Below are 27766 nucleotides of genomic sequence, written 5' to 3' on the forward strand. Positions count from 1 at the left end.
GAGAGAGAGCCGTGTGATTTCTCTTTGTACTGAATGAGGAGTTGAGGCCGGGCTCCGCTGCTGCTGTCTTCGCTTTTTATATAAGCAGAGTTTGCATGCTGTAAATAGCACAAAGCCGGTTACTCTTTACGTTTCGCCGTTAGCCGTCGTCCCCTTTTTTGTGTGCAGTGGAAGCGGCCGACCACTGCCAATGTCCCTTTGAGCGATTTTTTGTGTTTTTTTTTGTTGGACAACAAAAAGCATCAGGTCCGACGCTGTGTGTCTTCGGGGGATTTCAACTCTCACATCCATCAGCCGGGCTTTTCAGTGCGGAAAAAGCGACCACAGAGCTCCTCTCGCCTTTTTATTTTCCGTCGCCCCCCTTTCACACTTCCACACCTCCGGGGTTTTCCCCCCACCACCTCAATCACACACAAACCAGAGCGACCATGGCTGCTGTAACAAGCCCGGAGACGAGCCCTCAACCCCGGGTATATTTCCAGACGCCGGCCGGCACCACGGAGGAGCCGGAGACTCCCGTTCGGAAGCAGGGACGAGTCACCGTCAAATACGACCGCAAGGAGCTGAGGAAGAGACTGAACCTGGAGGAGTGGATTATCGATCAGCTAACGGACCTCTACGACTGTGAGGTAGCTATAGACCCCACTAACAATAACCGGCCTCGAAGCCGATCGAACCTATCGATTAGGCGGCTGTGCTAAGTAATAGGGCTCTACGGTGTGTAGCCTAATGAGTGAGTTGATCAGCTGTTTGGAGGGGGGGGGGGTCGTCTTTGTGTCTAGTCCCTAAACCAAACTGTTGACAAAGAAACATTAATGGGCCCTTTGTCGGTGCTGTTGGCCTAGCTTCGCCTCTTCTACAGCCACAGTCATCAGGGCCACATGCAACTAGATGAGCTGCAGGGAACAAGGAAACAAGGTGAACAGGACGAGAAGTGGTGAAATGGTGTCAGACGTTTACATCAGTCAGATTAAAGCCTCGTGGTTAAACTTCAGCCCCATCCACCCACAGGTAGGCTAAATGTAGCATAATGCAGCTTTATAGCCTAATCATGAAATGGACAGCCTCTGTTCTCTGCTCTGATTGGCTGAAGCAGTTTTAAAGCACACCTGTGAATTAATCTAATCCATTATTAATGGCTGACTGGAAATGATCACTTATGTCATACACAAGTCATAAAAAATGTTTAGCTGCTGTTTCACAGGAAGAATAAGTGAACAGATTCACTTTTTAATATTAATAATTTAACATTAAAGGAAAAGTCTTATTTGGACCTTATCACACACCTCCTTTCACATCTCCTCTCTGTCTCCTACTTGCAAACTTTTGAGTAAAGAAAAAGCTGAGTGAGGGGGAGTGAGTCCTTCTCATCAGACAGGGATGGTGGGGGCCAATGAGGTGACGCTGATGCATCTGGGTGGGGGGTCCAGTCATACATCTTGTCAGCAGAGCGCCCCGTGGCGGCGGCGATGACCATCAGGTGTGGTAGCTATCATGGTGACACACAGGGAGCCGTGCAGCTATAATGCAACCTGGCGGCAGCTGTGGTGTAGCTGCTATAGCGTCAGTGGCTGGTAAGCTCATGTGGACTCTACTGAGCTGGCATTGACCCACATTCTATTCCTAGCGTGAGGAATACAACGTACGTCTTAACAGGTTTGGAGAATTCCTAGTAGGCTAACGGAGCGAGAAGACAGAAAGTGTAGGGGACGGACAATTACTCATACTGACATCAGGTTTTTACTGACATTAAGTTGCTTTTTTTATAGCCACAGGGTAAAAAAGTAGTGCAATTCTATTCGTCTACACTTTTGCACCTGGAAATGTAAAATCCAAACTACTGATAAACTCTTAACTCAAGTGTGACTACATAATTTCCCAAGCCACAGTTAACAAAAAGCATGACTTTGATGAAAAGCTAAAAACTGATACTGGTCTAATCATGTGGTGTAAGAAAACCAGATCACAGTCTGTCTCGCATGTGTCTCTTTTATCTTTGGATCCTAGTTTCATAGAGGGTTTTATGGCAGTCAGTGGGATACCCTGAGAGATGTTGATAATAAATTAGCAGGGACACAACAGAGACTCAAGTGCCAGCAGAGGTGATTAAATGGCCTGCAGAGGATTTTAGAAATCGGTGTGCTTTGATCGTCGGCCAATAATGGATTAATACGCCATGCATCAAAGCTGTGTGTGGTCAAAAAAAGTATGAGTAAATGTGTCCAGGGGAAAGTCTTTGCAGTCCTGCTCTCCAGTTTGACCTTTTCTGATTCAACAGTAGACAATTAGAGTGGTTTGGAAATACTAATCTTTTCAGATCTTATTTATAATCTTATTGATCCCAGTGATCAATAGGAAACAATCTGTGCAGATATTTTTTTCTTTCTAAATGCAGATTCATTCATTCACTCTTTCAGTCATGTCTGCTTTAATGTAGGCTACCACAACACATACAGGGTCAGAAACCTGCGTAAGGACACACGGTGACAGAATCTGTTGTTTCTAGATAGTGAGACCTGAGAGTTGCACTGATATCTTATAGTCAGATAATGGATACTTCAGGGTGTAGATGTGTGAATGAGATATTAATGATTTAGTTCACACTTTCGGACATAGATTCCTCACTCATCTCTAATGACAATGCCCATTTTTGGCGTTCGTCCGCGGTCGATCCTCCTTTTCATTGTCCGGACCCATCCCTGTCTCGGCTGTTAGACAACAAAGAGATTAATTTACAGTGGCTTCACTGATGGAGACACATTGGGATCATTTAGACAGGGAAATGTAGAGCACGTGCTACTAAACAGTGTAACTGGAGAGGCAGCTTTAGCCGGTCAGGGAGCAGAGCGGGAACCGGGAGAACCCTGTTCACTGACAAAGACGAGGAGCACGTGGTTCAGGCTCTGCTCTTTTTTTCTCGTCTTTAACCTTGCTTGCTTTTTCTTTCTCCTTTTTCTCGCCATGTCCGTCCTTTTTCTGACTCACCATAATTCATATTTTCATTTGTCATTTCCTTCTGCTTTCATGGATGCATATTTCGACTATTAATAAAAACCACATGCAGTTTGTTCAACGGGGGAATTCATAATGAGCTATTTTCTCATTCATATAATCCCTTAAAACACCCTACAAGCAGTCCGCCGCTCGTCTCTGCCAGGCAGCCTGTCAGATATTCATCCAGCCACTTAGTCAGCCTATCAGTCAGAGTTGCTATGGTTAATAGTGAGGAGCCGAGCCTTCATTCGATTCCATGGCAACAAGGCTTGTGAAATGTTTATGTTGGTTAACCATGCAGTGGAAAAAGAGCTTGTGTCCTGTTTCATGAAAGAAAGCTCAGTGAAATTGCATCATTTTCAAAAAGCCCCTGTATTTGACTGTGGATTATAATTAGAGCTATTCACTCATTATATTAGCAGAGACTTAGTGCAGGCCCGCACTTGATGTTAATGTGGCATTTGCTTTGTTAAAGGAACACTTCCTGGTTTTTGTGAGGTGCCCTACCGTTGTATTTGTATCCCAAGGGCACTTCTGCTGCGGTTTGGAGATAAATCTGGAATAGGTCCTATAAATTTGGACAAAAATATTGAACATTAATCTGACTTATATTATATTGATATAGCTTATACTGACTCAACTGTAACACCTTAACACCAGTTTTTTGTTTTTTTGCTTTTGAGAGAACAGGAAAAGTCTACAAGCAGTGACTGAATGGTTGAAATAGATAGGCTAGCTAAACGTAATGAATAATCAGTTCTATTAATTAGCTAAAGGTAATGGAAAAATGGTTGAATTATTTAGCCTGTGGCTCTGTTGGTACGGCAGACTAACCTAAACCGTCTAACACTGACTGATCACACAATCTCTGTTTTTGTATAGTTAATACTGTCAAACCACATCTTATGATGGGATACCTTAGTTCATCTGATATTTCTGTTTCTATATAGCCTCCAAATCCCACAATTCTCACTTGTGTCACAGTTTAGGTTTAAACCACTTGGTTAATTCAAAACAGTAAAGTGGCAGGAAATGTGAGGATTTGGGAGCCTTATGTTGCACATACCGAACTCAGGGACTGTTTCTTTAAGGGTGGATGTTTATTTTAGTTGTACACACTTTCTCTGTTGTTGTAGAGCCCCCACTCTATTACTGCCTTTGTATATAAGGTGCTAAGTGAGTTTGAGCTCACTCCAGGGAAAAGCAAAGTGGGGGTTTCACTCATCGAATCCACAACTGTGCCTCTAGTAAAATGATTGAATTTCACTCCAGTCTTGGTGCAATTTCCATGGTAACGGGGGCTGTTAAAAGTTTATTTGTCTGTCAAGAGATTCAGTTTCTCCCAGTTTGCTGTGTTTTTTCCACTCACAGTGCACTGGAGCTAACCAGTAGCTACATAGTTAACGCTGGGAGCGAGTGGGCGGACCGATCCCCAAACTCTAAACTCCAGGATCCTACGTGGCCACACAGAATCGCACACATACACACACACACACACACACAGATGGGGATATGAGTGAGAACAGAGGCAGGATTGGTGAGCAGGAATGCAGCGAACGGGGGAAGAGAAAATGAAAAAAAAAAATAACTCAAGGGGATGGCAAGAGAAGAGGGAAAATGTAGGTAGGAGTAGGCAGGGATGTCAGAGAGAGAGTGTGTTTTTGTACCATGTGTCCCCTGCTACACAGGGACACAATACAATGACAGGCACTAAGGTTTCCTTCTCTATCTGCAGCCACTGACTTGTTGAAGGAGTTTTTCAATCCCGTCTTTATAGTTGTACCATAAACAAACCATCGGCCGGGGATTTCCCCACATGCATCAGAAGCCAGGCGGGCCAACAGAGCACATATATCCTCCTCAAGAGTGTTTAGTTTAGTCAAGGAACTAAACAAAACGCTGAGTATTGGCCTGTTAACCCCTTAGTCACTGGTTTACTACCAAATAATGGATTGGATTTAAATGGTGCTGTCTAATGGTATTTCCACAATATCCCAACATCCATCTGGGTAAATGCTGACTGTGTCTAAAATGTGTGCAAGTAGAGTGGGTACAACACTGTGTTGCGTTGCACTGTGAACAAAGAAATCTCCCGTAATCAAGTTAACAAATGCATGAATAAATGAAACTTTAGTTCCAAAATGTCAAAATGCTAATAAAATGTTCACTCTATTTGTGTTTGAAGTAACTTAACAGCTGAACATCTACAGAGCAAAAACACACAAAGTAAAAAAATGCAACAAGAACTTCTACAGTGAGAAAGGAAATGACACTGAAGTTGAGGTGCAACACATCACACAGTTCAAATAACATCTCCTTTACACCTAGAGTGAGCAAATACAACATTAGAACACATTAGGTCCCATAATATACAACATGCATGCTACAAACATATAACCAACACTTTATAGAATGAATTTCCACTCATTAAAGGGACATTGTGTAACTTCTCCTCTTATCTATTCATGAAAATCGATTATTTAGTTCAAAAGTCTGTTTTTCATTAATCAGTAATCCCCCCATCAACAAAGTGAAGTGTTCCTTTCAGCTCTGAATGAGCCGTTCATATCATTCATATCTCCATGGAGCGGGTAAGCTCGGTGCTGGCTGCCATGTGGTGTCTCCATGTTTTTACGTTCAGTGGCGGCGTGACGGTAGGAAACCACGGAAACTCAGCGGAGACACCGGAGCTGTCGGCTCAGGTCCAGGTGGCGTCTGTGAAAAGTCACCGCGGTAACGCAGTGAGGAGGAATGGAGCGTTACACTGATGCTGCATTCACCTGCAGTCGGGCAGACGGCCGTCGCTAACAAACCAGATGTCATTTTAGTCACAGAAGTCGAGAGAAAGCCGGTAAAACGTGGGTCAGGTAAACAATACCACATCGCCATGACAACATATTGTCACATGTATTGTTTTGCCTCATGCTGACGGACCACTTGTTTACATAGAGGCTTGTTTATGCCGTTACGTGCAGCGGCTGTCGTCCGTCTGCCGTCTGCCCAATTTCACATGAATGCAGCATGAAAAATACGATTGACTTACTTGCGATAGACAACCACAACACTAGATGGGAATAATTCCTACACAATGTACCTTTTAAAATAAGTTTCCACCAGATCAGCCATGTTGGTGATGGTGCCATGTTTAGCACAAACACAAACACATCCTAATGAATAGTGTAGTGCTCTTCAGTCCTTTGAGGAACTTTGTTTATAACTGATATGTGTCGTGTCATTTTCACTTTGAGTTTGTTGTGTTCAACGACACGCACAGTTAAAGAAGTGTTGTGTGTCCTCAGACACAAGTGGGTTAGGGGAAGCCTCACTGTGAGAACAGCTGTAATTTCATAGCTTTGCTGCTGATGGATTAAGTTGGCCTCCTTTACTCCTCCTTCACGCTGCGATAGGACACACACACAACTGCAGGAAAACACACTCATGGGGAGTGCAGCGTTTGCTTAAACCTTACTCTTAAAGGTCTGAATACCAATCAGTATTACCCTGTTTCACTCAGGATGAGTAAGAGGGGGACTACAAAGAGTGGTTGTTACACAGCTCCAGTCAAAGACCCCAGTGTGTCTTTGTAAACACCCCCCACACCACACACACACACACACACACACCGTGTTAAAAGCTTACATGTGCTCCCAGATGAACACACAGTTGTTCTCCTGTTTGATTGAGGGTGAGTCAGCGTGTACTGTAGTCTGACCCACTGACTGACCGTGTGATCATGTGTGTTTAAGACAGTGAGGGAGTCAATCAGCCAAGTTAGGGAGGAGAACGGCCGGGGTGAGGGAGACTGAGCATGTGTTTTTTTTTGTTTTTTTTTCGCTCAGTGTGTGAGCAAGATCGGAAGGAAGTGAGGAACGCCAAGTGGGAGAAGGCATGGATTAAGAAAGAGAGGGATGTAGAGGGAGAAAGAGAGAGAGAGAGAGGGGGGATGTGAGTCACTCAAAGGAATGTTTATGGATGTTGTCACAGGACGGTTGCAAGAAAGAAGGAATGAGAAACACATACAGCGCATTGAAAAAATGAACAATATTATCACACCACTTTCACCTCATAAGCAGGATTTACCCTGTGTGCACACCTGTTGGTTCACACAAACACACACTCACACGTCCAAGTGGATTGTGCACTGCACTGGTGACATTTTTTTTTTAACGCATCTTTATTGATTTTTAAACTTGGTACATCATTCGTCCAAAAATATTTGTTCATTCAAGTCTTAAAGCACTGGTGACTTTTGTTCTTTAAAAAAAAAATATTTTTTTATTTATTTAGATTAGGGAGAAGGCATATTAATGGATATCATTAAAATGTAAATATGTATTGAGGCTACAGTCCTCACTGCAGGCGACCCAGGTTCGAATCCCACGCCGAGCGGCCCTATCCTGTGTGTCATTCCCCCCTCTCTGCCTCCCATTTCCTGTCTCTCTCTCTACTCTCCTGTCCATTAAAGGCAAAAAAGCCCCAAACATATATATATAAAAAAAGAAAATGTAAATATGCCAGATAGCCATGGCTAGATTCTGTCTGTAGTCCCCAGACTACAGTAAAAAAGAAGAACCATAGAAGACCAATGCAAAGATTTAGGCTAAAAGGGACAGAATGCTGATTTAATGAACATACACACACAAGTACAGTAAAACAAAACAAAGAACACATGGGATCCAGATTAAAAAAAGGGAAGGAACTGTTGTTAGACGGTTGGAGATGAAGCTTTGGTAAATCAGAGATAAAGGAAAGTAACACAGCACATCTGGAGGAGGTCGTTTGGCTAATTTATCTATCTGAATAGTAGGATATCATCTAAAATCCATAATTATCCCATGTGGGTCATTTTCTTCAGTATGTGAGGCCTTTCAACAGAATGTTTTCTTTTACTGAAATAGTCAACACTACTACTGACATTTAGTTGATGCCAATTCTAATAGATAGCATGTGTGTACATGTGTTTTTTTTTTTTTTTTTTTGCATATTCTTCTCCTTCTCGGTGTCTTTATCTCTCAGAGGCATTATGTGCTTTCATGTGTCAGCCAGCATAAACTGTACAGTACAAACTGATTACCTCACTTTGAACCCCTGAGTGTTACATTACAGCACTGGCTGAGCCCGATGATCTTGTCATTCCGTCTCCTGTCACACACATTGTGAGTTGTCGGCCAAGTCAAGTGGTTTAAATAACAAAAGGGCTTTAACAAAACCATTTACCTTGAAGATCACGAGTCAAGCGGGGTGACGTCTGCGGCCGCCCTCTCGCTTGCGAAACGGTTGTGTTTCCCAGCAGATCTACCAGCAGCAGGCGGTAACTTGTTTAAATGTGATGAGAGCATTAACAGAGATGATTGTCTGCTGTTTATTTACACCCTCCTGCAGAACAGAGTTTTATATTGTGTGGACCGTGAACAGACTGAGGCTGTTAATCCTCTATGTTCGCTTCCATAAACATAATGGCAGTGATGCAATAAAGCCCCCCCCCCCCCCCCCCCCCCTTAGTTTTCTGCTAATTATTGTGAATGATCTTCAATACTTTATAGTCTTATTTTATAATGAATGTATTTTAAGACTGCACACATGCTTCTGTTTTGTCAAGGCTCCAGCACACTGCCCTGAGGAGGCTTTTTAGATGGAGCATGGGTCTAATGGTGATGCAGTCTGGTAGACAGGCCAGTCTTATTACTATATATGGCTCCGGGGGGTTGTTGCTGTAGCAGCAGCTTTTAAATGGGATGAATACGAGGCCTGTTTCCCAGCCTCCCTGTTGAAACCATATTGAAATGATGAAACAAACTGTCCTAATGTTTAATAGTTGCGAGTCGACTACCGTCGGCAGCAGCTGGCGTGAATCTTGGCTATGGAGTCATTACCAGCGCGAGGTCTGCGTGTGAGCGATGCCAAGCGGTTGCAGGTTGAGTGAGGTAACACAGATCCACTCAGGAGTGTATTTAAGTCCCAGGAGGTTGCATTAAGAGCAGACGGCAGTTGAGCTGTTTGTTAATTGCAGGGAAGCGTATGTCAGTTTGTGGCTGTATTCTCCATCTCTGTGTTTTTAATGCGTTTATCATCATACTCCAATAATCACAGACTGTACAGAAGCAGAGCACAGCGACTTCCCCTGTTAATACTGAATATATGGACGTGTTGATGGATGATGTCAGACTTTTTAATATCAGATAGCCGGAGCTTTCAGCAGGTAGTAATGGAAGTACAGTCAGGTGGTTTTGCAGGAACAGACTGCTCTGCCCGTGACTCCCCGACCTCATTGTCCTCGACCAAGAGGTTGCCAAGTCGGAGCAGCGGTGCCATGTTGGCTCCATATATCCTCCATGATGTCAGCGCAGCGTGAAACCCGACTTAAGCTTTCATCGTATCGCGGAGGCCCGGACGTCATCTGACTGGATTCTTGCGCTGTGGTTAAAATGGCCGTGTGAAGATACGGGTGAATGAAAGACGTGAGGACAGATGGACAGACAGCTGGTCTGCAGATAGACAAACAGACCGGCAATAAAGATGGATGACAGACGAGTAATGTTACCAGTGACTTCTGTCAGATTTTTCTCATGTACACTCAGCGGTGCATCACGGTGCCACTGTTTCCTTTGATAAACCACATGTGCTGTGTCGCATTTACTTTGATTTTGCATTTTAAGCTTCTGAGAAGGAAGGAACGACCATATTTGGTCAATGTGTCTGAGTGACAGAGATGATTCCATGTTAATGATTCACCAGGAAGAGAGTCAGTCTCGCTCACACACATTTTCAGGAAGGATGTTGAAATTGAAGAGTTTTGGTTGAACTTATCAACAACAAGGGTTAACTTATCTAATCGGCAGGAGAATGAACACATGAATGACTTGACTTGAGTCAAAAAGGAGAAGCTGCTGTAACTTTAAACTGTTATCATGGCAGAGAAGTATTAAAGATAGATATTCAATTGTCCGTAGAAACTTCCTCTCTGGACACCCCCCAAGCCTACAGGGGGTGTGTGTTTTATGTTCATTTTAATCTACTTAGCATCGGTCTGAAAGTACCATTAAAAATGCATTTAAAACAGTTTGATCCTGCTTCTGTACAGACCTCAGAGAGGAAAAGAATAGCCAGGCAGAAAACAGAGAGGATGATTCTGTAGGGACAGACGCAGGGTCTGTTTTACTCGGTAAGCAAAACCACGGCCCAGGCTAAATAAAGATTAAACAAGTAAAATAGGTCAGTGAGCGGACAGTGATTTTCTCTGTTACTAATTCATTCTTCAAGTTTCATATTTAATTAGACAGCAGCTGTGGGGAGAGCTCTTCACCTTGAACACCGTATCTCAGGGACGTCTGAAAGGAAACTTCTTCAGATTTGGCACAGACATTCACTTGTTCTCGAGGGTGAACTGATTAGATTTTGGTGGTGAGAGGTCACTCAGGGCGGCACGGTGGAGCTGTGGTTGGCGCTGTTGCCTCTCAGCGTGGAGGTTCTGGGTCCATTTCCTGGGCCTGGGGTCTTTCTGAGTGGAGATTATATGTTCTCACTGCAGCTTCCTCCTGTAGTCCACAGACACGCACTGTAGGTTCAGGTTGGAGACTCTAAATTGCTTGTAGGTGTGAATGTGAGTGTATGTGTTGTCCATCTTCTCCTAGATGAGCTTTATAAATTAGATGGATGATTAAAGGTCAAAGGTCAAGGACACTGTTACACATTTTGGTCATAACATATACACAATGGCAGCTCTCAATGCTCAATTATCCTTCCAAGTCTTCTCTGCATGTGTTATGAGTCTCAACAAGTGCAACTGGTCGTCGCTGGAGGTTTTCAACGATGAAGCACTTAGTCTAGTTTCATCCTGGAGCTGATTGACTGACTGAATTTGGAAATGAACCAAAGCAAAGCATTAACCTGTTTAGATCATCCAGTGTGTTGCCAGTGTTGAAAAAGTCAGAGGTCGTGTTGACGATTGATAAGCATGAACGAATTATAATAATCTCTAATCCCCTTTTGAATCCCCTCAGATTTGATCTCCGTCATGGCTCATGAGTTAAAAAGGCTGCACAAAAGAACATGGATGAAAACCCATGGAAAAAATGTTTGAAATGGAAGCTGGGACCGTGTTGGGCTGCCAAACTCCACTCGTGCCCGAAACTGCCACAACAAAAGAATAAGTCATTGAGTGAAGGACATGGCAAGTGAACAATTGGACGTGGAGGCCGTCGGTTGTGTTAGTAGCTCTTGCCAAGAATGACATAATGATAATCTGCTATAATCCCTGTTTGTATGCATTCTTATTTTAATCTGCACGTAATCTCTTGTAGTGGTAATGACTACTCTGGCCCACAGAGAGTGTGTGTGTGTTTGTGTGTGTGTGTGGTCTTCCTCCCTGTCTGTATGTGTGTTTATATGGTTACTTGTTTGATCCCATGATAATAAGTAATTGACTGAAGGATAAGAGGGAAGAATCAATATGTTCAAACACTCAAGGCTACTTTTTCCTAACATACCCAAGACACTCGCACATGAAGAGCCCTCTCATACACACACACACATATTGATATCAGTGTGCGTATGAATTTGTGGCGCATTCAGATCTCCTGCCCTCTGGTTGGTGCTGCAGGAATGACAGACTGGAGAGGATGGAGAGTGGAGGTGGAGGGTGAAAGTGGGCACTTGAGATGCTGTCGGGATCACATATTTCAGATGAGGGATTTTGTAATTGGAGTGGGCTGAGGAGAGAGATGGATTGTGTGTGTGTGTGTGTGTGTGTGTGTGTGTGTAAGAGAGAAGCAGTGTTTCCAGCCAAGAACCTTTATGCAGATCATTAACAGCAGCATGGAAATTGAAAGTAAAGATTAAAGCAACCGAAGGCCGCGCTGTGCAGCCACACTCTGTGTCACCCCTGAAGTTCCCCTTGTGGCTGACTGATAAACGCACCAAAGTTCCACCACTACTTTTACACACTTTGCTCAAATGAGCCTCCAGATCTGGGGGGTGTCTCTGCCATCGGCTCGATTCTGTGCAGTTTCTGTACCGTACTCCCCTCAGATCACCTGTCAGTCAAACTGGTGATACTGGGATTTCTTTGCACTTGGATTTCATGTTATACTTTTTCTTCTTTATGCCTGCCTGGTACCAGTGGCTATTTCAGCCCTAACCATTTAGTTCCTTAGTCAGTTCTCAAGAGAGTGTGTCGGTCTGTCTCACACTTAGTGTTAAAGGAGACATATTATGCCCCTTTCTCACAAATTAAAATAGTTCCCATGTGTCTTAAAGACATGTCTGTGACATGCTTCTGTCAAAATACCCCAAGGATCAAACATCATAGCTCTTTTCATACTCTTAAAACAGCCCTGTTCAGAACGGCTGGTTTTCGGTGCCTGCATGCAAATGAGCCGCTGCTTGCCCCGCCCCCCTGACCTGTACCAGTACTCACAGGTAGGGGTGGTATTATGCAAATTTGAAAACTAATGACATCGTTAAATGACAACTGAGGGAGCAGCTCATAAAACCACATGGATTTCAACCTCAGGAGCCTGAAAATTACAGATTTTTTTTGTCAATTCTCACATTTTGGGGGCTGGAAGGCAAGACAAACACTCAACTATGTGTTAAAGAGCCTTCAAAAAGTGATGTTTACATAATATGTCTCCTTTAAGTATTCAACCGTATATACAAAGCAAATGGGCACTGGTTTCTATCAGTATATTTCAGGTCTTTGCTGTGAAGGTTGACTGACAGTTGACTGTTGCTGCAGAAGCCTGGATTCACTCTCTGCAGCCGCTCCAAACTGTTGCCATCATGTTATGTAGTAGTTAGTGAGTGTGATGCAGCGGCAGAGCTCCAGCCCTGGCAGCATCAGGCTGTTGCCAGTACAAGTCTACCCGGGGCAGGTTGTGACCCTCAGGGACCCCGGCAGAGTGACTCCCCCAGAGAGGCTGCAGCACAGACATGTCCAGTCCACACACAGAAAGCACTGATGCGTTCAGTCAGCCCAAACAAGCCCATGTTTGAACCATTCAACCGTGGAGCGAGCAGATATGACTGTGGGCAGTTTTTTGGGGGGTCAAGGTTGGTTGACAGTCTACATTTGAACTGCAAATAGATTTTTAAGTGTGTGCATGAATGTGTGGGTGTGTTTGTGTGTTTGTGTGCTCCGGCTGCAGTTCGAGAGGCAGTGAGCATTAAATGATTAGTTTTTACAGGAAACTACATTCCTGTTACAACCTGTCTTGAACTGTGATGATGGTTAAATATCTACCAAAAGTCTGCAGATGCTGCTTCACTGTAATAATTACACAGAGGACATTGTTGCTCTTTTTCACTTCACAGATTATTCTTGGCTGAACCACAACACTAGCTACCTCTATACTAGAGATGCACTGATCCGATACCCGGATCGGATATCGGCTCCGATATTGACTAATTAGCTGGATCGGATATCGGATGAATGAGGCCGATCCAGCATTCCGATTCAGTCATTTCTTTTTTTATTAATATCATACACAGCAATACAGTTACAGCACTTTACAGCAACATTTATATCTGTGTTAATTTGTTACCTTTTTTTAACAAGGCTAAATGTCAAGCCTGATGCCTTCACTCACATGGCAAGGTGTACGGTTCATTCATTTAACAGTAGTATCGGGTATCGGCCGATACGCTCAGCCCAGGTATTGGTATCGGATTGGATCGGAAAAAAGTGGATCGGTGCATCTCTACTCTATACATGTGAATGTCACTGACTGAGTGATGAAATTCCTCCACTGAATTTTCAGACTCTTATAGCAACATTACCAACACCTATCATCAAATCTAATCTCTTACTTCTTTGGTAAACCTGAGTGACTTTCTATAGAAGAAGTCAAAATGGTTGAGCCTCTAACCTTCTCAATGAATAATCATTTTACAACTAAAAACAGTTAAAATGGCAGCACACTAGTGTGTCTGGCAAAATGTCAGATGTTATTGTTATAAAAGCAGGAGGGCAGCCATTTAGAAATAGCTTTGAAGTGACTGGTTCACATGTAGACTTAATGGGCACAGGCACAGTTTCATACCTCTATTCTCTGACAACAGAAACAAATACACATGTGAATGGGAACTGAACACAATTACTGTGGCACAGAAAGTGCAAGAGAAGCCAAAAGTTAATCCAAAACTTTAATCTATATGACTATTCATCTTTCAAATGCTATACTCCGTATATATACTGTATTATTGTCAACTAATTACAGTGCAGGAACCACCAAATCCACTGTGCCTGCATGCTAATTATAGTGATGAATCTTTCCTGGCATCATATGAAGATACATTCTGTGTACTTGGAGCTGGTTTGGTTTGGCTTTCTCCTGCAATAAGTCTGAGTATGCCCACATCACTAGCAGCAGACTCCGGAGGCTCTGTTTCTTTTTACTTTACATGACAGAGCCCCTTTGCATTTTTATCTGTGGGTAGATAGCAGGAAGGCTGACAGGGCTGCAGAGTCAAAACAGATGGAGGCTCTGGTAGGATGTGCTAAATGAGGGGTGCATGTTGTTTTAAGAGGGTTTTTTAATAGAATGATTCCATTAAGAAGCTATGTGTGTCCTTATTTCCTAGAGGGGCACATGGAGCTGCATTAACGAGTTTATTTTTTGGCGATGAAACTTCACATTTTCAACATCAGTGGGAAGAGAGCACAGAGATAATCTCAGAGAGAGAGAGTAGAAAATGTGCTCTCTCTCTCTCTCTCTCTCTCTCTCTCTCTCTCTGTTTTTCATATGATTCAAAACAGGACATCATATTCTTCCTGAGAGGAAGTACATCCAACTGATTAGACGTGCAATAGAGATGAAGATCAACCACGTACACACACACACAGTGGCACACACATAACGTTAATGTCTCTATACTCCAGACTGGATTAAGTACATTGTATTGTATTGATTATGGATCCCTGTGGTTTATGGGTGAATGTGAGGCCACACATTCATTACAGCCAGTCACCACTTAGATTAATTGCACACAAACACACACACACACACACACACCCTCACTCTAATGTCACTCTTTCAACTCTGTCCCCTTGGTGTTTCTCCAACATAAAACACACACACACACACACTTCCCACAGATATCTTCAACCTCCCCTCCCCCGTTATCTCCCAAGGTCACGTGTCCAGACAGGAAGTAGCTGGAGGAGCTGGAGCTTTAACCCCTTCAGTGCTCAACAGAACAAGAAGAGACGTCTCTTTTTAAAGCTGCGTTTTCCAGGGTCACACATTTACAGAATGTTTTCGTCAGCCAGACGTTGGCGTTTTGAAAAAAAGGGAAGCTGGCAGGAGGAATCTGCTTGTTGTTGTAAGACCAGCAGATTCCTGATGAGCACCCGGCTGCAGGCGGAGGGACTGGGAGATATAAGGGGGGATGAAAGCAGCAGGCGATGACTGACACAATGCAGCCATAATCCCTACACCCTTGTTGACCCCCTCTGTGACTCACCCACTCTTATATTCTCTCTCTGGTCGTGTCAAGGTGGTCCAACTGCCCTGTTGCAGACACAAGAGCAGCATATAGCGGCAGCAAGAGAGGAGGGGCATCAGAGGGAGGCAGAGGGGGGGGCATGGCATGACAGGAAGCAGGTTCAAGCCCAGTATTTTTCCACTATTTCCATGCTGGACTCGTCCTCTGTTTGTGTTAATCAGATGACAGAAGACCCAATTACCAGATCAGTCACAAGGCTGTCATGAATTACCGCTTCAGAAAGGTTCTGCAGGAAAACTGCTCGGCTTTCGGTTCAAAGTATTTTTTAGTTAGTTTCGTGAGAAACGGCTCCTGTAACGTAGCCATCTATGATCCATACTGGCACGGCCCGTAACTATAGACGGGATCGATCTGCCAGCGTGAACCTCAACTCTGATTTTGCCAAGTCGTGATTTAAGCAAAGTGAATTTGAGTTCTGGGAAGGGAGTCAACAAGTAAAGTAAATCACAAAGTACTTTCATCTCAGCGTCTGTGTTCTAGTCACATGCTTGGTGTTGGCTCGTCTCCATCCTCCTTTGCTCAATCAATCAGTGTGTGTTTGGTACACACATGCCTACACAGGCTTTTTGTGAACTTCCTGCATCTATATCCAAGTATACTGCTGTAGGTTTCATCTTTAATCCAATGCTATCCTGACCCTGAGCTCCACAGGTCTAACCATAACCATACTAACCATACTTTGTCACAAAATGTTCAAAACAAGGAGCACTTCGTGGACTCCTTTCTCAAAACTAGAGGCGCTCCTTGGAGAGGGATCCAGGAGATGTAAAAAGCAAATAAAAACCCCAAAGGCAGTAAATAAAATCCCTTTAATTAATCTGGCATTGTCACAATGACATGTTTAAAATAACTATGAGGCGTTTCGGCATCAAGCTTTCATCAGGGAGTGCAACAGACAATTTAGAAACACTTTTAGTTCTTTTGTCTTGGTGTTCAACCAATGACAAGCTTCCACTCGGTTGCTGTTACTCAGAGTGGGTGTGGTCACCAGCCAACTCCTGCAAAAGGGGCTTGGCCATAACACACCCCACAGGTAACAAAGCTGAATAAAGAAAAAAAGAGAAAAACCAACAGACACCAGTGTTTTGCAACCTTGGGGTCGGGACCCCATGTGGGGTCGCCTGAAATTCAAATGGGGTCGCCTGAAATGTCTAGTAATGTCTAAAAAACTGATAAAACAGTTTTTTAACTAATTATTATGTGTGTTAAAATAAATGCAGCATATAAAAATATCTTAGCTGGCACATCTTGATTGACAGGGTCACCAGAAATTTGTGATGTGAAAATGGGGTCATGAACCAAAAAAAGTTGGGAAACACTGGCATACACCAATACAAAGTATGGTTACTAACCATACTTTGTATTGGTGTAGCTCTCTTCTTTTGTGCTTCTCGTTTTTATTTTTGTAACCTGGAAGTTGTCAGACCTGGGCCACATCCAAATATTTCATCAAGATGTTCTGTTCTTTCAACTATGCCTCTTCACTGGCTTCATGCCACCTGTCTTTTTCCTCCATCTCTGAACTCGCCGCTTCTCTTTTTCACTTTGGCCCTCACCTTGATCTGCTGCTCGGCTCACCTCAGTGAGTTGCTCTGTTCCCTCCGTCTGGGCTGCACCGGTGATCCCTGTCCCCGGTCTCAGTTTGACTGTGTGATAGCAGCACCTTGCTTCCTCCGGTGTCGACACAGAGCTGTCAGACTGGTGTGTGAACATCATGTTCTCAGCAAAACACATACAAGCAAACAAACAATCTCAATAATGTCTGTGCTCACACCACCTGCATGTGGCTGGCTGGGTGTGTGTGCTTCTGTAACTACTGGTACATATTTTGTACCTGTGTCACTTTATCAAGCCATTCAGAGTTTGTTTTTTTTACTTTATTGCCTTAAATGCACATTAACAGGCAATTAACATCACAAAGGAATACAAAAAAAATCATTTTGAGATTGGGTCTCATCTGTCACACATAGCAATGTAAAGGGTATAGCACATATCTTATCTAGTTCTGTACTCCAAAAAAGGGATATTTTAGATAATAAAAAAATAAAGAATAATAAATGAATATAGTATAAGTGTATAAGAGTCCTAAGCGAGATAGTCAGATGGGGTCCACCTTCTCATAAAAACAGGTACTTTTAGCTGTAATTAGTCAGTCATATCCATCATGTAGACATGTCTTACTTTCTGTAACCACTGAGTGATCATGGGAGGGTCAGTCTTCATCCAATTGATAAGCCAATCAGAGTTTTAATAGAGCACACACACACATAAACACAATATAAACACTCTTCCCTGCTTGACCTGACCTCACTAGTCCTTCAGCAGCTAGAAAGTCACAGTGATGTTGCAGCAGTGTGTAGCGTTAGCCGTCTCCTCTCTCACCATCTGTACCTCCCATGTGTCTCCACCACTGTGCAATAAAGAATTAACAAGAGAGGCACTTTAAAGAAGTAAATAGAGTAGACGGGAGTCTGGTTCTCCTCTGATGGATGCAGAAAGTATCACTCGGCCAGACGACTCACAACAAACACACACACACACACACAAGGAAACTGGAGTGAATGGTGACATTGTTGGGCGCCACGTGTCCCACTTTTCCTTCTTCTTCCTCCTTCCTCCATCCTGTCTGCTCCAGCCATCGCTTCCCTCTCGTCCGCAGCTTCCTTCTTCCCCCTCCTGTCTCCCCGTCTCTCTGTCCCCTATAGTCCACACAGCCAAAACATTGTCTTTGTCCTTGCAGCAGAGCGGGCAATCCTCCATCCTGAAGCCCGACTATTTTTATACTTGTTTGTTACGGAGGCGATAGGAAAGCAAAAGTGTCCATTTACGGCTTCATGGTAAACCTGAGCCCATTGCTCATTGTTTCCACTCGCATGTTTACACAGATCCTGTCACAGGAATGGGTTATGTACTGTAGTGTGTTATCACCAGAGTCCATGCAGTGTGATCTTTACAGGTGGCCTCAGTGACCTACTTACACATTAAGCCTCCCACACTGAGGAGGAGTTGGCTTCTATCCATCTTGTTATTGTCAATTCATTATCCATGTGTCTATATGCATTGATCGTCCCAGAGCTGTTAGAATTGGACACAAATCTGTAACTCTCGGTCACACTGCTGGAAGTTTTAATCAGACCTGAGGTCAGTTTAAGTCCAGTCCAGCTAAAATAAAATCTGCCGACACACGATTAAGTCTTTTAATAACTAAAGTCTCCACCAAACTTCCAAGAAACCCCCGACTTTACTCCTTTCTCCGACCGTCTCTGTGTCTCATCAGTTCCCTCTCCTCACATATTCACAGTAGCCATGATGGGTTGTTTTGTTGTGATGCAGGGCACTGACCTACTTGTGTGTGTGTCTGTGTGTAGCTTATGTTTGTTTCCAGTGATAAGGGAGCTGTATCTGGCTTTTGATCTGTCCAAGCCTGCAGCCGCTACATCCCACTGTGAGAGGAATAGTACTATGACCTACACACACACACACACACACACACAGTCACGCACACAGTCACACAAATATAAATGCGCTCTCATACTGTCACATCTCATTCTGCTCTATTCTGCAGGCAGCCTCCAGACAGACAGTGTGTCTGTCGGTTGCTCTCTCACAGTGGTGGTGGTGGTGGTGGTGTGTGAATCATATTTGCAAGCCTGTCAGGAGGAGTGTGATTACATTTAAAGAGCTCAGTACAAGGAGTCTTGTGTGTCAGTTTACAGTAGCTGTTTGTTTGTTTGTGCAGTGATGCTGCAGGTCTTGTGCTGTGTGATTCTATTGCAGCTGAAACTGTAGCGTGCCAAGTAATCCACAGGCAGGTGGCAAACTAAAGGAGAGTAGCAGCACAGGTCACAGTGGAGTTTTAGAGCCGGTTCAGGTCTCTGTGGTTTAGCTGCTTTCTCTTGGTATAATATGGTTCTTCTAGATACCTGATATCACAAACAGACATGACTGTTACAGGAGGTCAAATCATAAACAGCAGTCACATCTCAAATGGAATAAAAGGCTGAAACACTGAGAATAAAATTCAACTATTACCCTACAATGAAGGCTAACAAGTGTTTATATAAGCAGAAAACTATTATGAATATCAATGGTTCTAAGCGAACTCAAAGGAATAGTTCACCAAAAAATTAAATTCAGTCATATTGACTCCAGTGTAGTTTTTATTCCTCAAAGTGCATCTGGAGACCCGGGAGGGGGGTTCGTAGTCCAACGAAATCCTTCTAGAGAAGAGAGTCAATAACGCCCGACACAGAAAGGTCCATAAAACTACTCCACACTGCTCGTCCACTGCAAATTCAACTGTCCTGAAGGGATATAGTCCAGAGTTTACTGGAAACGACATCATTTGGGACATTTTTACATCCTTAACAGTCCTGTATTGAATTTGCCTGAGGCGCACTCTCAACACGATTCAGGCGATGTGATGTCCTAAATGACACCATTTCCAGTAAACTCTGGACTATATCCCTTCAGGACACTTCGATTGCAGCGGACGAGCACTGTGGATGAATATTACATGTTTTTTGTGTAGTTTTATGGACCTTTTTGTGTTGGGCGCTATGGACTCTCATATAAGGATTTCGTTGGACTACGAATCACCCTCCCGAGTCTCCAGATGCACTTTGAGGAATAAGAAACTACTCTGGAGTATTCATCAGCATGAGGGTGAGTCAATAATGACTGAATTTCATTTTCTGGTGAACTATCCCTTTAAGGTTGTTTCTGCAGCCAAAACAAAGATAAGAAGCTCACACTGTACCCCCTGTGCACAAAGGCCTGGAGAAGGCAGTGATTTCCTGGAAAGGCCTGTGACTGAAGTGAAGCATTCTGATTTACTAAGCTCATTAACACTGTGGTTTCTGTGCCAGTAAAAACCCAGGGCGGGTATAGTTTTTAATTTATTATGCAACGATTATCTTGTTTAATCTAAAAAGATTTACTTTCAAAAGAATAAACCAATAATCAATCTGGGCAGCAGTAAAAACATCTACTCTTTAAATCAGTCCTATTGGGTATTAATGTGTCTCTGTCACCTTCTCTTTGTTGTCAACTCAGTCCTTCCAGCGAGCTGATTGGCCACTAGTCAGGCTGATGCAAAGAAGTGCACCCTAGGTTACCATGTCGATTATTTACCATGATTAAAAGTTTTGTGACACTGAAAATCTAGAGTTAAACCCAAAGTTAGCAGGTTAACCCTCTAATCTGACTTCATGATGCCGACCCCTGTAATTAAAGAACATGAGGAGCAGTGTGGTCCATCCCTCCAACAGAGTGAAGACAGGGAGCCTGAAGCTGCTGCCAAACAGCTAACACACTAACTGTTCTTTAATTCTAAACGGTGCATCTGCTGTAATATAATTTACCCAACACATCAGCACAGATGTAAATGTTTACTGGATCATTACCAAGCAGGTCTCCACTCAAACAAAGCCTTTACCTCCAGATCCCTGTCAGTTGTTCCACACTGAGCTGCTTTGTTTACAAGGCAGCAGTGTGTGCCAATACCTTGTAGCCATCTTTCAGTCCAGATCACATCTGCAGCCAACAGTAAAACCCCCTCCAGACTCCAGACTAGTTCACCAAGTCAGTCTGCAGGATTGTTTTGGAAATCCTCCCTCGTGATTCCCTGCTTTCTTTGTGTCTCCTCTCTGAAGCCTGTCTTCCGGCCTTTTTTCGGCACCTCTCCCTCTCTTGTCTCACTCTCTCGGGTCGCTCCACTCAGCCGCTTCCCTCTTTTGCGATTTGCTCCTCAGCCTCTTACCTTCCTTCCTCCTGGCGTTTCCCTTCCCCCCTGCAGATTGAACATGCTGCGTCTGAGATCATTTTCTAGAAGCTCAATTAAATGACTATCACTCATGTTCTCATCACACTGAACAGCAGGTTGAAGATTATTTGTCTTTTACTCTCATTCATCTGTTTCCTTTGTTCGTTCTCTTTCTTTTTCGTTTGTTTGTTCGTTCTGTCTCTTTCTTCCTTTCGTTCATTCTGTCTTTCGTTCTTTCTTTCTTTCTTTCTTTCTTTCTTTCTTTCTTTCTTTCTTCCTTTCGTTCATTCTTTCTTTCTTTCGTTTGTTCGTTCTGTCTTTCTTTCTTTCTTTTTGTCTGTCTTTCTTTTGTTCTTTCTTTCTCTCTCTTCCTTCATGTAGTTGCACATAGACCCCACATGTTGTGCAGCTGCATCTTTGTGTCAAACTTCAGTGTGTGTGTGTGTGTGTGTGTGTGTGTGTGTGTGTGTAAATGAGACAGTTTCAATATGTCTGCAGTGTAAGCATGTGTGTGTCTCAGTGTTCACCTTTGTGTCTGTTGCAGCTTTAATTTTGAAATTCTCCAAGAACGTCTCACTCTCATCTGTTACTGCTTACAGTATGTCTGTATGTCAACTCTGTGTGTGTGTGTGTGTGTGTGTGTGTGTGTCTCTCTGCTGACAGTAAGTCTGTCTGTCACCTCCAGTCTCTATCTCACACACACAGGCTGTCCTGCTCTGAATTAAATCCTTACACCCCGCCCTCTCCATACACACTCACACCAACACTCACACACACTCTTCATCCAGCTCAGGCTTATTAATCATCATTTTATAATTCTTTAATCCGTGTGTCTGTGTGTGGGAGAGAGAGAGTTGTGTATGTCAGTGTAAAAGTGTGTGATGTTGAGTTTTCTACAAAAAAACCCCAAAACATTTGGTTTGAGTGACACACAAATCTGCACACACAGCATGCTGTGCCTGTCTGTCTCTTTCTGTGAGTCTACATGAGTGTGTATGTGTGTGTGTACGTGCATGATGGGGTAGGGGGCAGTTGGGCAGGTGCAGAGACAGCTGGTGTGGGCAACTCTAACCGAGGGGGAGGACGAGAGCGAGAGCGAGATTCCTAGAGAATGACATGAATATAGGGTAGCTACTGAGCTGCAATAGAGGAGTAAATGAGTGTCTGTACGAGTGTGTGTGTGTGTGTGTGTGTGTGCGCTGTGTGTGTCGCCAGTGGTGAACCACTTTGATAGCACACTGAGCCAGTGTGTGTGAGTGAGACAGATGGAGAGAAGGAGCGAGACTATTAAACAGCTTTTTTTACATCAGATGTGTATACTGTGTATCTGTGTATACATCAGGAGTGGGTTTATCCATATGAGGCTCTGATGGCTTTGCTCTTATTAAAAGTGCAGGAGTGTGTTTTGGTTGCGTGCAGTGTGTCTGCAGCTGGCGAATGTGGAGCGGAGCAGATTAACTGCAGCGTGCGTTGACTTGAGGCGGCAGTGTGACAGTCAGCAGTTTCCACACAGCTCAGATAAATGTTACCCAATCTATGTGTTACATCTCCAAGCGTCTGTGCTCATTTCTAATACACTTTTACATTTGCACTTACAATATAGTTTAATATAGAAGGAAATCAAGTCAAATTCCTGATTAAACTGTGTGTACTATATGATCATTTAGGGAAATACACTTTGTTGTTGTGTGTCTAAAGATGAATAACTAATATGAAGCCACATTTATTCATGAGTTCACTGGAAACGGTGAACTCTGGAAACTGTCTGAAACACAAAACAAGAACAAAATCCACATCCACTTGTACAAAAACATGTAATGTTTGCATGCTGGCTGTAGCTTCACATTTACATATTTAATCAGCTCTATAAATATTACACACGTCTTCTCTTTTCCATCCTTTCGCCAGTACTCCTTCTTCCCTTCTTCCCTCTTTCCCTTTGTCTCCTCTCTTGTCATGGACCAACATGTGGCCATGGAGGGACGCCGCCCTCTAGTGTTCATAGACGGACGCTCATCAGTCAGCGTAGCACCACGTCATCCACACAGACAGGGATGGAGCTCTATTTGCAGACGACCACATAACATAAACACAGGGACTGAGAATAGAGAGGGATGAGGATGAGGATTTCTTTCCCTGTGTCCGTGGAGGAGGTTCTGACACTGAGCCGGTCACTCTGGGTGACTCAGGAAATGTGTCGACCAACCGGCTTTTCCAGGGGTGCACATCTGATGTCAGGATTGAGAGGGGCACAAAAGTGTAGTAAATCATGGTATGGTGGCATGGTTGCATCATGGTTCGCCATTCAAAAAGTCCTGCACAGGGAATCATTTATTGTGCTTACCTTTCTTGTTTATTAATCCTAAACAGCCAACAGCGCGTATCACTGCTTACTTAAATGTTATATTAGGAAATCATAATTTAAGGGTCTCGGGCACGTTCTTATCTTTCGCCTCCCTCCGACCCTCCAGATCCCCAATTCTTCTCACCATCCTCCTTTTCTCCCAGTGTATGGGAATACTTTATGCATCATTAATTGATATCAAAATATCAAGCCCTAAGATTGAGGGGATCATTTTTTTTAAGCCTGCTGATGTCATCAGCATCTGTGTAAGGAACTACCCATTCATTTGCATCGTAGTGGAGGAGACCAGAGATGAATGTGGAGTCAGAAATATATTTGTTCCACCATTTCAATCATTTCTTTTCAGATGTGAATCTAAAATGTGAAGAATGTGAAGTCTGGAAATACATTTGTTCAGTTTTGAATAAGGGACATGTCCCCCCCGCCCCCCCCAGGATCTGCACCCATGGGTTCTGTGCTCCACTCTCACCTCTGTCTGTGTGGTGTGTGTTACAGGAGGAGGCCATCCCAGAGCTGGAGATAGACGTGGACGAGCTGCTGGACATGCCCAGTGACGTTGAGCGGGGAGCCAGGGTCAAGGTGGGACACAGAGACCGACCGACCTGTGACGTGTGAGAGACGTGAGCAGAAACAAAGTGTGACTTCATACCGTCTCTGTCTGTCTTACAGGAGCTGCTGGTTGACTGTTTTAAACCTACTGAGGACTTCATCTCAGAGCTGCTCGACAAGATTCGAGGGATGCAGAAGCTGTCCACGCCTCAGAAGAAATGATGGCGTCCTTCCTCCTACTTCTCCTCTTCCTCCTCCATCCCCACATCCTCCCTTTCACCTCTTGTCTTCCTTTTGCTCCCCAGTTTTCTTTTTTATTTTGACATCTTCCATTGAAGATTTTCATAATACTGTCACTGAACCGTGTTTCCTCTTGTTGTCAGGCCCTCTGTTCTTCTCCTCTTTCTTTTTTCTTTTTCATCTCTTCTTCATCTCCTGTCATCTGGATCCAGTCCCATTAATCGCTCTTTTCCTTCCTCTCTATCATCAAAGAAACGAAAAGGTGAAGAATCCATAGTTACCAGACAGAGAAGAGCGATTCATTGGTCTTTATCCAGGCACTCTTCTTCCTCCTTTTATTTTTCTCCTCTGCCCTTCCATCACCTTTGTATTTGGCTTTACTCCTCTCCCTCATTGAGCTCTTCCTCCTCCCGCCCTCCCACCATCCCCTGCTCTGCTCTCCATCTGTCTGAGGAGGAAGAGGAGGGGAGCTGAGCTGAGCTGAGATGAATCCCATAATTACTTGGAGTGGAGCAGCCGAGAGTGGGAAGAAGAACAAGAGACAAGAGTCGGCAACAGCCAAGAAAAGAGAGGAAGGATGGAGGAGGAGGAGGAGGAGGAGGGAGGAAGCAGCCAATCATCACTGCTCATATCTCTACCAATGAAATCCCTTATTTTGTTACTTCTAAGGGTTTAAACTTGTAAATGCTCCAGCCACCAACCGTTGTTCTTATGCTGTGTCCTGGTTCAGTCTGAGGGCTCGGAGATATTCACTTGACTTTAGTTTTTTAATTAATGAACTTTTTGGGGTCAGTACTGCTAATTTCCCCTCCCCTTAATCAGAGGCATTTGCTACAGTGGTGCATTTAAAGACTGTCGTTTTATTTTTTTGTGCGTGTCTGTTGAAAAAAATCTGCACTATGTCATTTTGGGAGGAAAATCTGAACCTCTGACCACAAAGAATATTGTACGGTGTATCTTTAGAACAGCAAGGAGGCAAATTTGATCCTTGGAGTAGCGGTTGAAGCTAAATGAGAGTCACTGGTTGGCTGTGGTGGTCGTGCGCTCCGACCAATTCTTAGTCTAAGAATCTTCCTATGAGGGTAGAGTAGACGTAGGTGTCCTTTAAGTTGGGTGCGCTGGACTAGATTTCCAATTCATGCAGAAATAAGAGACGGTATGTTTTTTCTTTCCTCAAATACGTAGTGCAGTCCTAAGAGAGGCTGTTTAGAAGCCACTGCTGTCCAGCCTGCACATACATATGAACGTCTGTGTGTTGCTAAATGCTACGTGTGTATGTTGCTACATAATGTACAGCAACATTCATAATAGGAGTGTTTTTTCTGGCCTGTATATTCTGCTGTTCTCTACGACAAATTTGATTTTTAGCATAGGACTGGTTCCTGTTTTCTTTTTTTGTTGTTTTCTGGATGCATTTTGTTACACACACACATACACTGACAGTCTGACAGGGGGACCTGGAACAAAGCTGCCTTGTCTTTTTTTTTTTTTTTTTTTTTTTATCAACCCCCCCACACTCTCTGTCTCTATTTCACTGTCTCCCTTCTTTCTAAGAAATGATTTAGTCCCCCACATTGTTCTGTGCTTGTCGGACAGCGGTTGGAAGTGGTCACATGCACATGGAAACTCTGAAAATGTCTTTTCAGCTCCGTGTTGAGGTGGAGACTTTGTGGCGACCTCTGCCTGTCACATCAGCAGAGCCTGTAGGAGGACGGAGGCCGCTGTTTCAGACCCAAGCTGTCCAAATGCATTCACCCCTCTCTTTTTTTTCTTTCTTTTGTCTCTCTCTCTCAGTCACACACACACAGGCCACCCTTGAGGCGGAGGAAACGCATTAGCAAACACAGCTGCCTCTTACACAGATGTGCACACACACACACACAGAGTGTAGAGAGAGAGACAGGTCCTCAGCTGTCACAAGATCCGTTTTTTTCTCTACTGCAGCTGCCAATCATCTCCAAGAATAAGCCATCTGTTTCCGATCCTGGGCCAATCAGATCAGAGGCCGAAGCCCGTTGGCCAATAGGAGAAGCAGTAGCATTTGCTGTGGTTCCTGTGACCAATTGCTGACACCTGCGGTGGCAGCAGACCTCCACTGTCTCTTTCTCTCCCTGCACCAACACACACACACACACACACACACACACACTGGCCCATTTTAATCTTGCTGCTCTGTTATTTCTCCCTGGCATCCCCTCTTCTCCTCCTCCTCATCCTCCCATCCATTTTCATCCCTCTGTCCATCCTCCCTTTCTATCCTTTCTCCAGTTTCCTTTTTTTTTTGAAAAAAAAAATACAGATGTTGCCTTAGGTATTATTTATGTTACACAAACCAAATAAACGGGAGACATTCATTTTTAAAAAGGTAACACAACCTGCTAAAAACGTGTTACTAAGCAGAACTGCGGCACAAGGAGAATCTCGGATCTTCTGTCGCTCTTTTTTCTCTCTTTTTGTTTTGAGAAACAAAATGAGATTCTGTTGTTTTTCTGTTTTTAGAAGTGAGTGTTTAATACTTAGGCCTTGATACGGTGATTTTGTTTAGATAAAACAATGTTCTTTACATTTACATTGAATACTGGTCTGTTTTTATTGTGATCATGACACTTCTTGATGCCAGGCCTTGGATTAACATTTAGTTGAACAAAAATCCATTCAGATACACGTTGGTGTGATTGCTTTTGCTTTCATGGTGGCATTTCCAAATCAAGCTCCGTCTGCAGTTTTTCGGAGACATTTTGATTGGTTGGATTTCACCATGTAAACTCAATCAATAGCTGAATCTGAGTGGATTTTCATTTCTAAATCCAGGTTTGGATTATACCTTCTTAGACTGTTATTGAGAAGTCTGTTTTTTTACTGTTGGGGAAAATTGCAAAAAAATATATATACTGATTATCATCATTGAGGCTAAATACAAGAGCTAAATCATGTGGATTGCAGGAGAGGTGGTGTTTTTTGGACAATGATTAGATCAAACCAACAAACAAATGTAGCAATATCAACAACAGGTCTTGTTTTTGCCCAATTTTGTTACACTTTTATGCAACTTTAATAAAAACATGTAAAATGGACATACTGATTCTGTTTTTTTCCTTTTTATTATTATTAGCATTATTATTTTCCTTGGAAGTCATGTCCTTGATGTGCATATGCCACATTAAGAAATGCAATAGAGACTGCACTGATGCTGTCGGCCCCACCTGTCCTGTTCTGACTGGCATGCCAAAATGTCTGCCATGAAAAAGGCCCATTGTCCAAATGATATGAATTCCACCATTATTATTTGCATGGCTGTCTTGATGATATGCACCACTTTGCTGCCATCTGGTGGTCGATTTTTAACATGA

The 27766-nt window shown here is 43.5% G+C and overlaps 1 protein-coding gene across 1 annotated transcript; it reads left to right on the plus strand.

Annotated features, from left to right (window-relative positions):
* ppp1r14bb (protein phosphatase 1, regulatory (inhibitor) subunit 14Bb) lies at positions 1-27460 on the plus strand. The gene is made up of 3 exons (XM_083992515.1): positions 1-629; positions 24123-24206; positions 24297-27460. Exons 1-3 carry the CDS (start codon positions 429-431, stop codon positions 24396-24398), a joined length of 387 nt encoding a protein of 128 aa, XP_083848641.1. The 5' UTR covers positions 1-428; the 3' UTR covers positions 24399-27460.
* Positions 27461-27766: the final 306 nt, after the last annotated feature.

The sequence above is a fragment of the Trachurus trachurus genome, assembly GCF_905171665.1.
Source record: "Trachurus trachurus genome assembly, chromosome: 18".
Classification (NCBI taxonomy): Eukaryota; Metazoa; Chordata; class Actinopteri; order Carangiformes; family Carangidae; genus Trachurus; species Trachurus trachurus.

Bases quoted from the DNA above. Each gene is read 5' to 3' on its own strand.
- ppp1r14bb (XM_083992515.1), top strand. From the start codon at position 429: ATGGCTGCTGTAACAAGCCCGGAGACGAGCCCTCAACCCCGGGTATAT. The intron at 630-24,122 runs GTAGCTATAGAC...TGTGTGTTACAG, and splicing joins CGGACCTCTACGACTGTGAG to GAGGAGGCCATCCCAGAGCT. The intron at 24,207-24,296 runs GTGGGACACAGA...TCTGTCTTACAG, and splicing joins AGCGGGGAGCCAGGGTCAAG to GAGCTGCTGGTTGACTGTTT.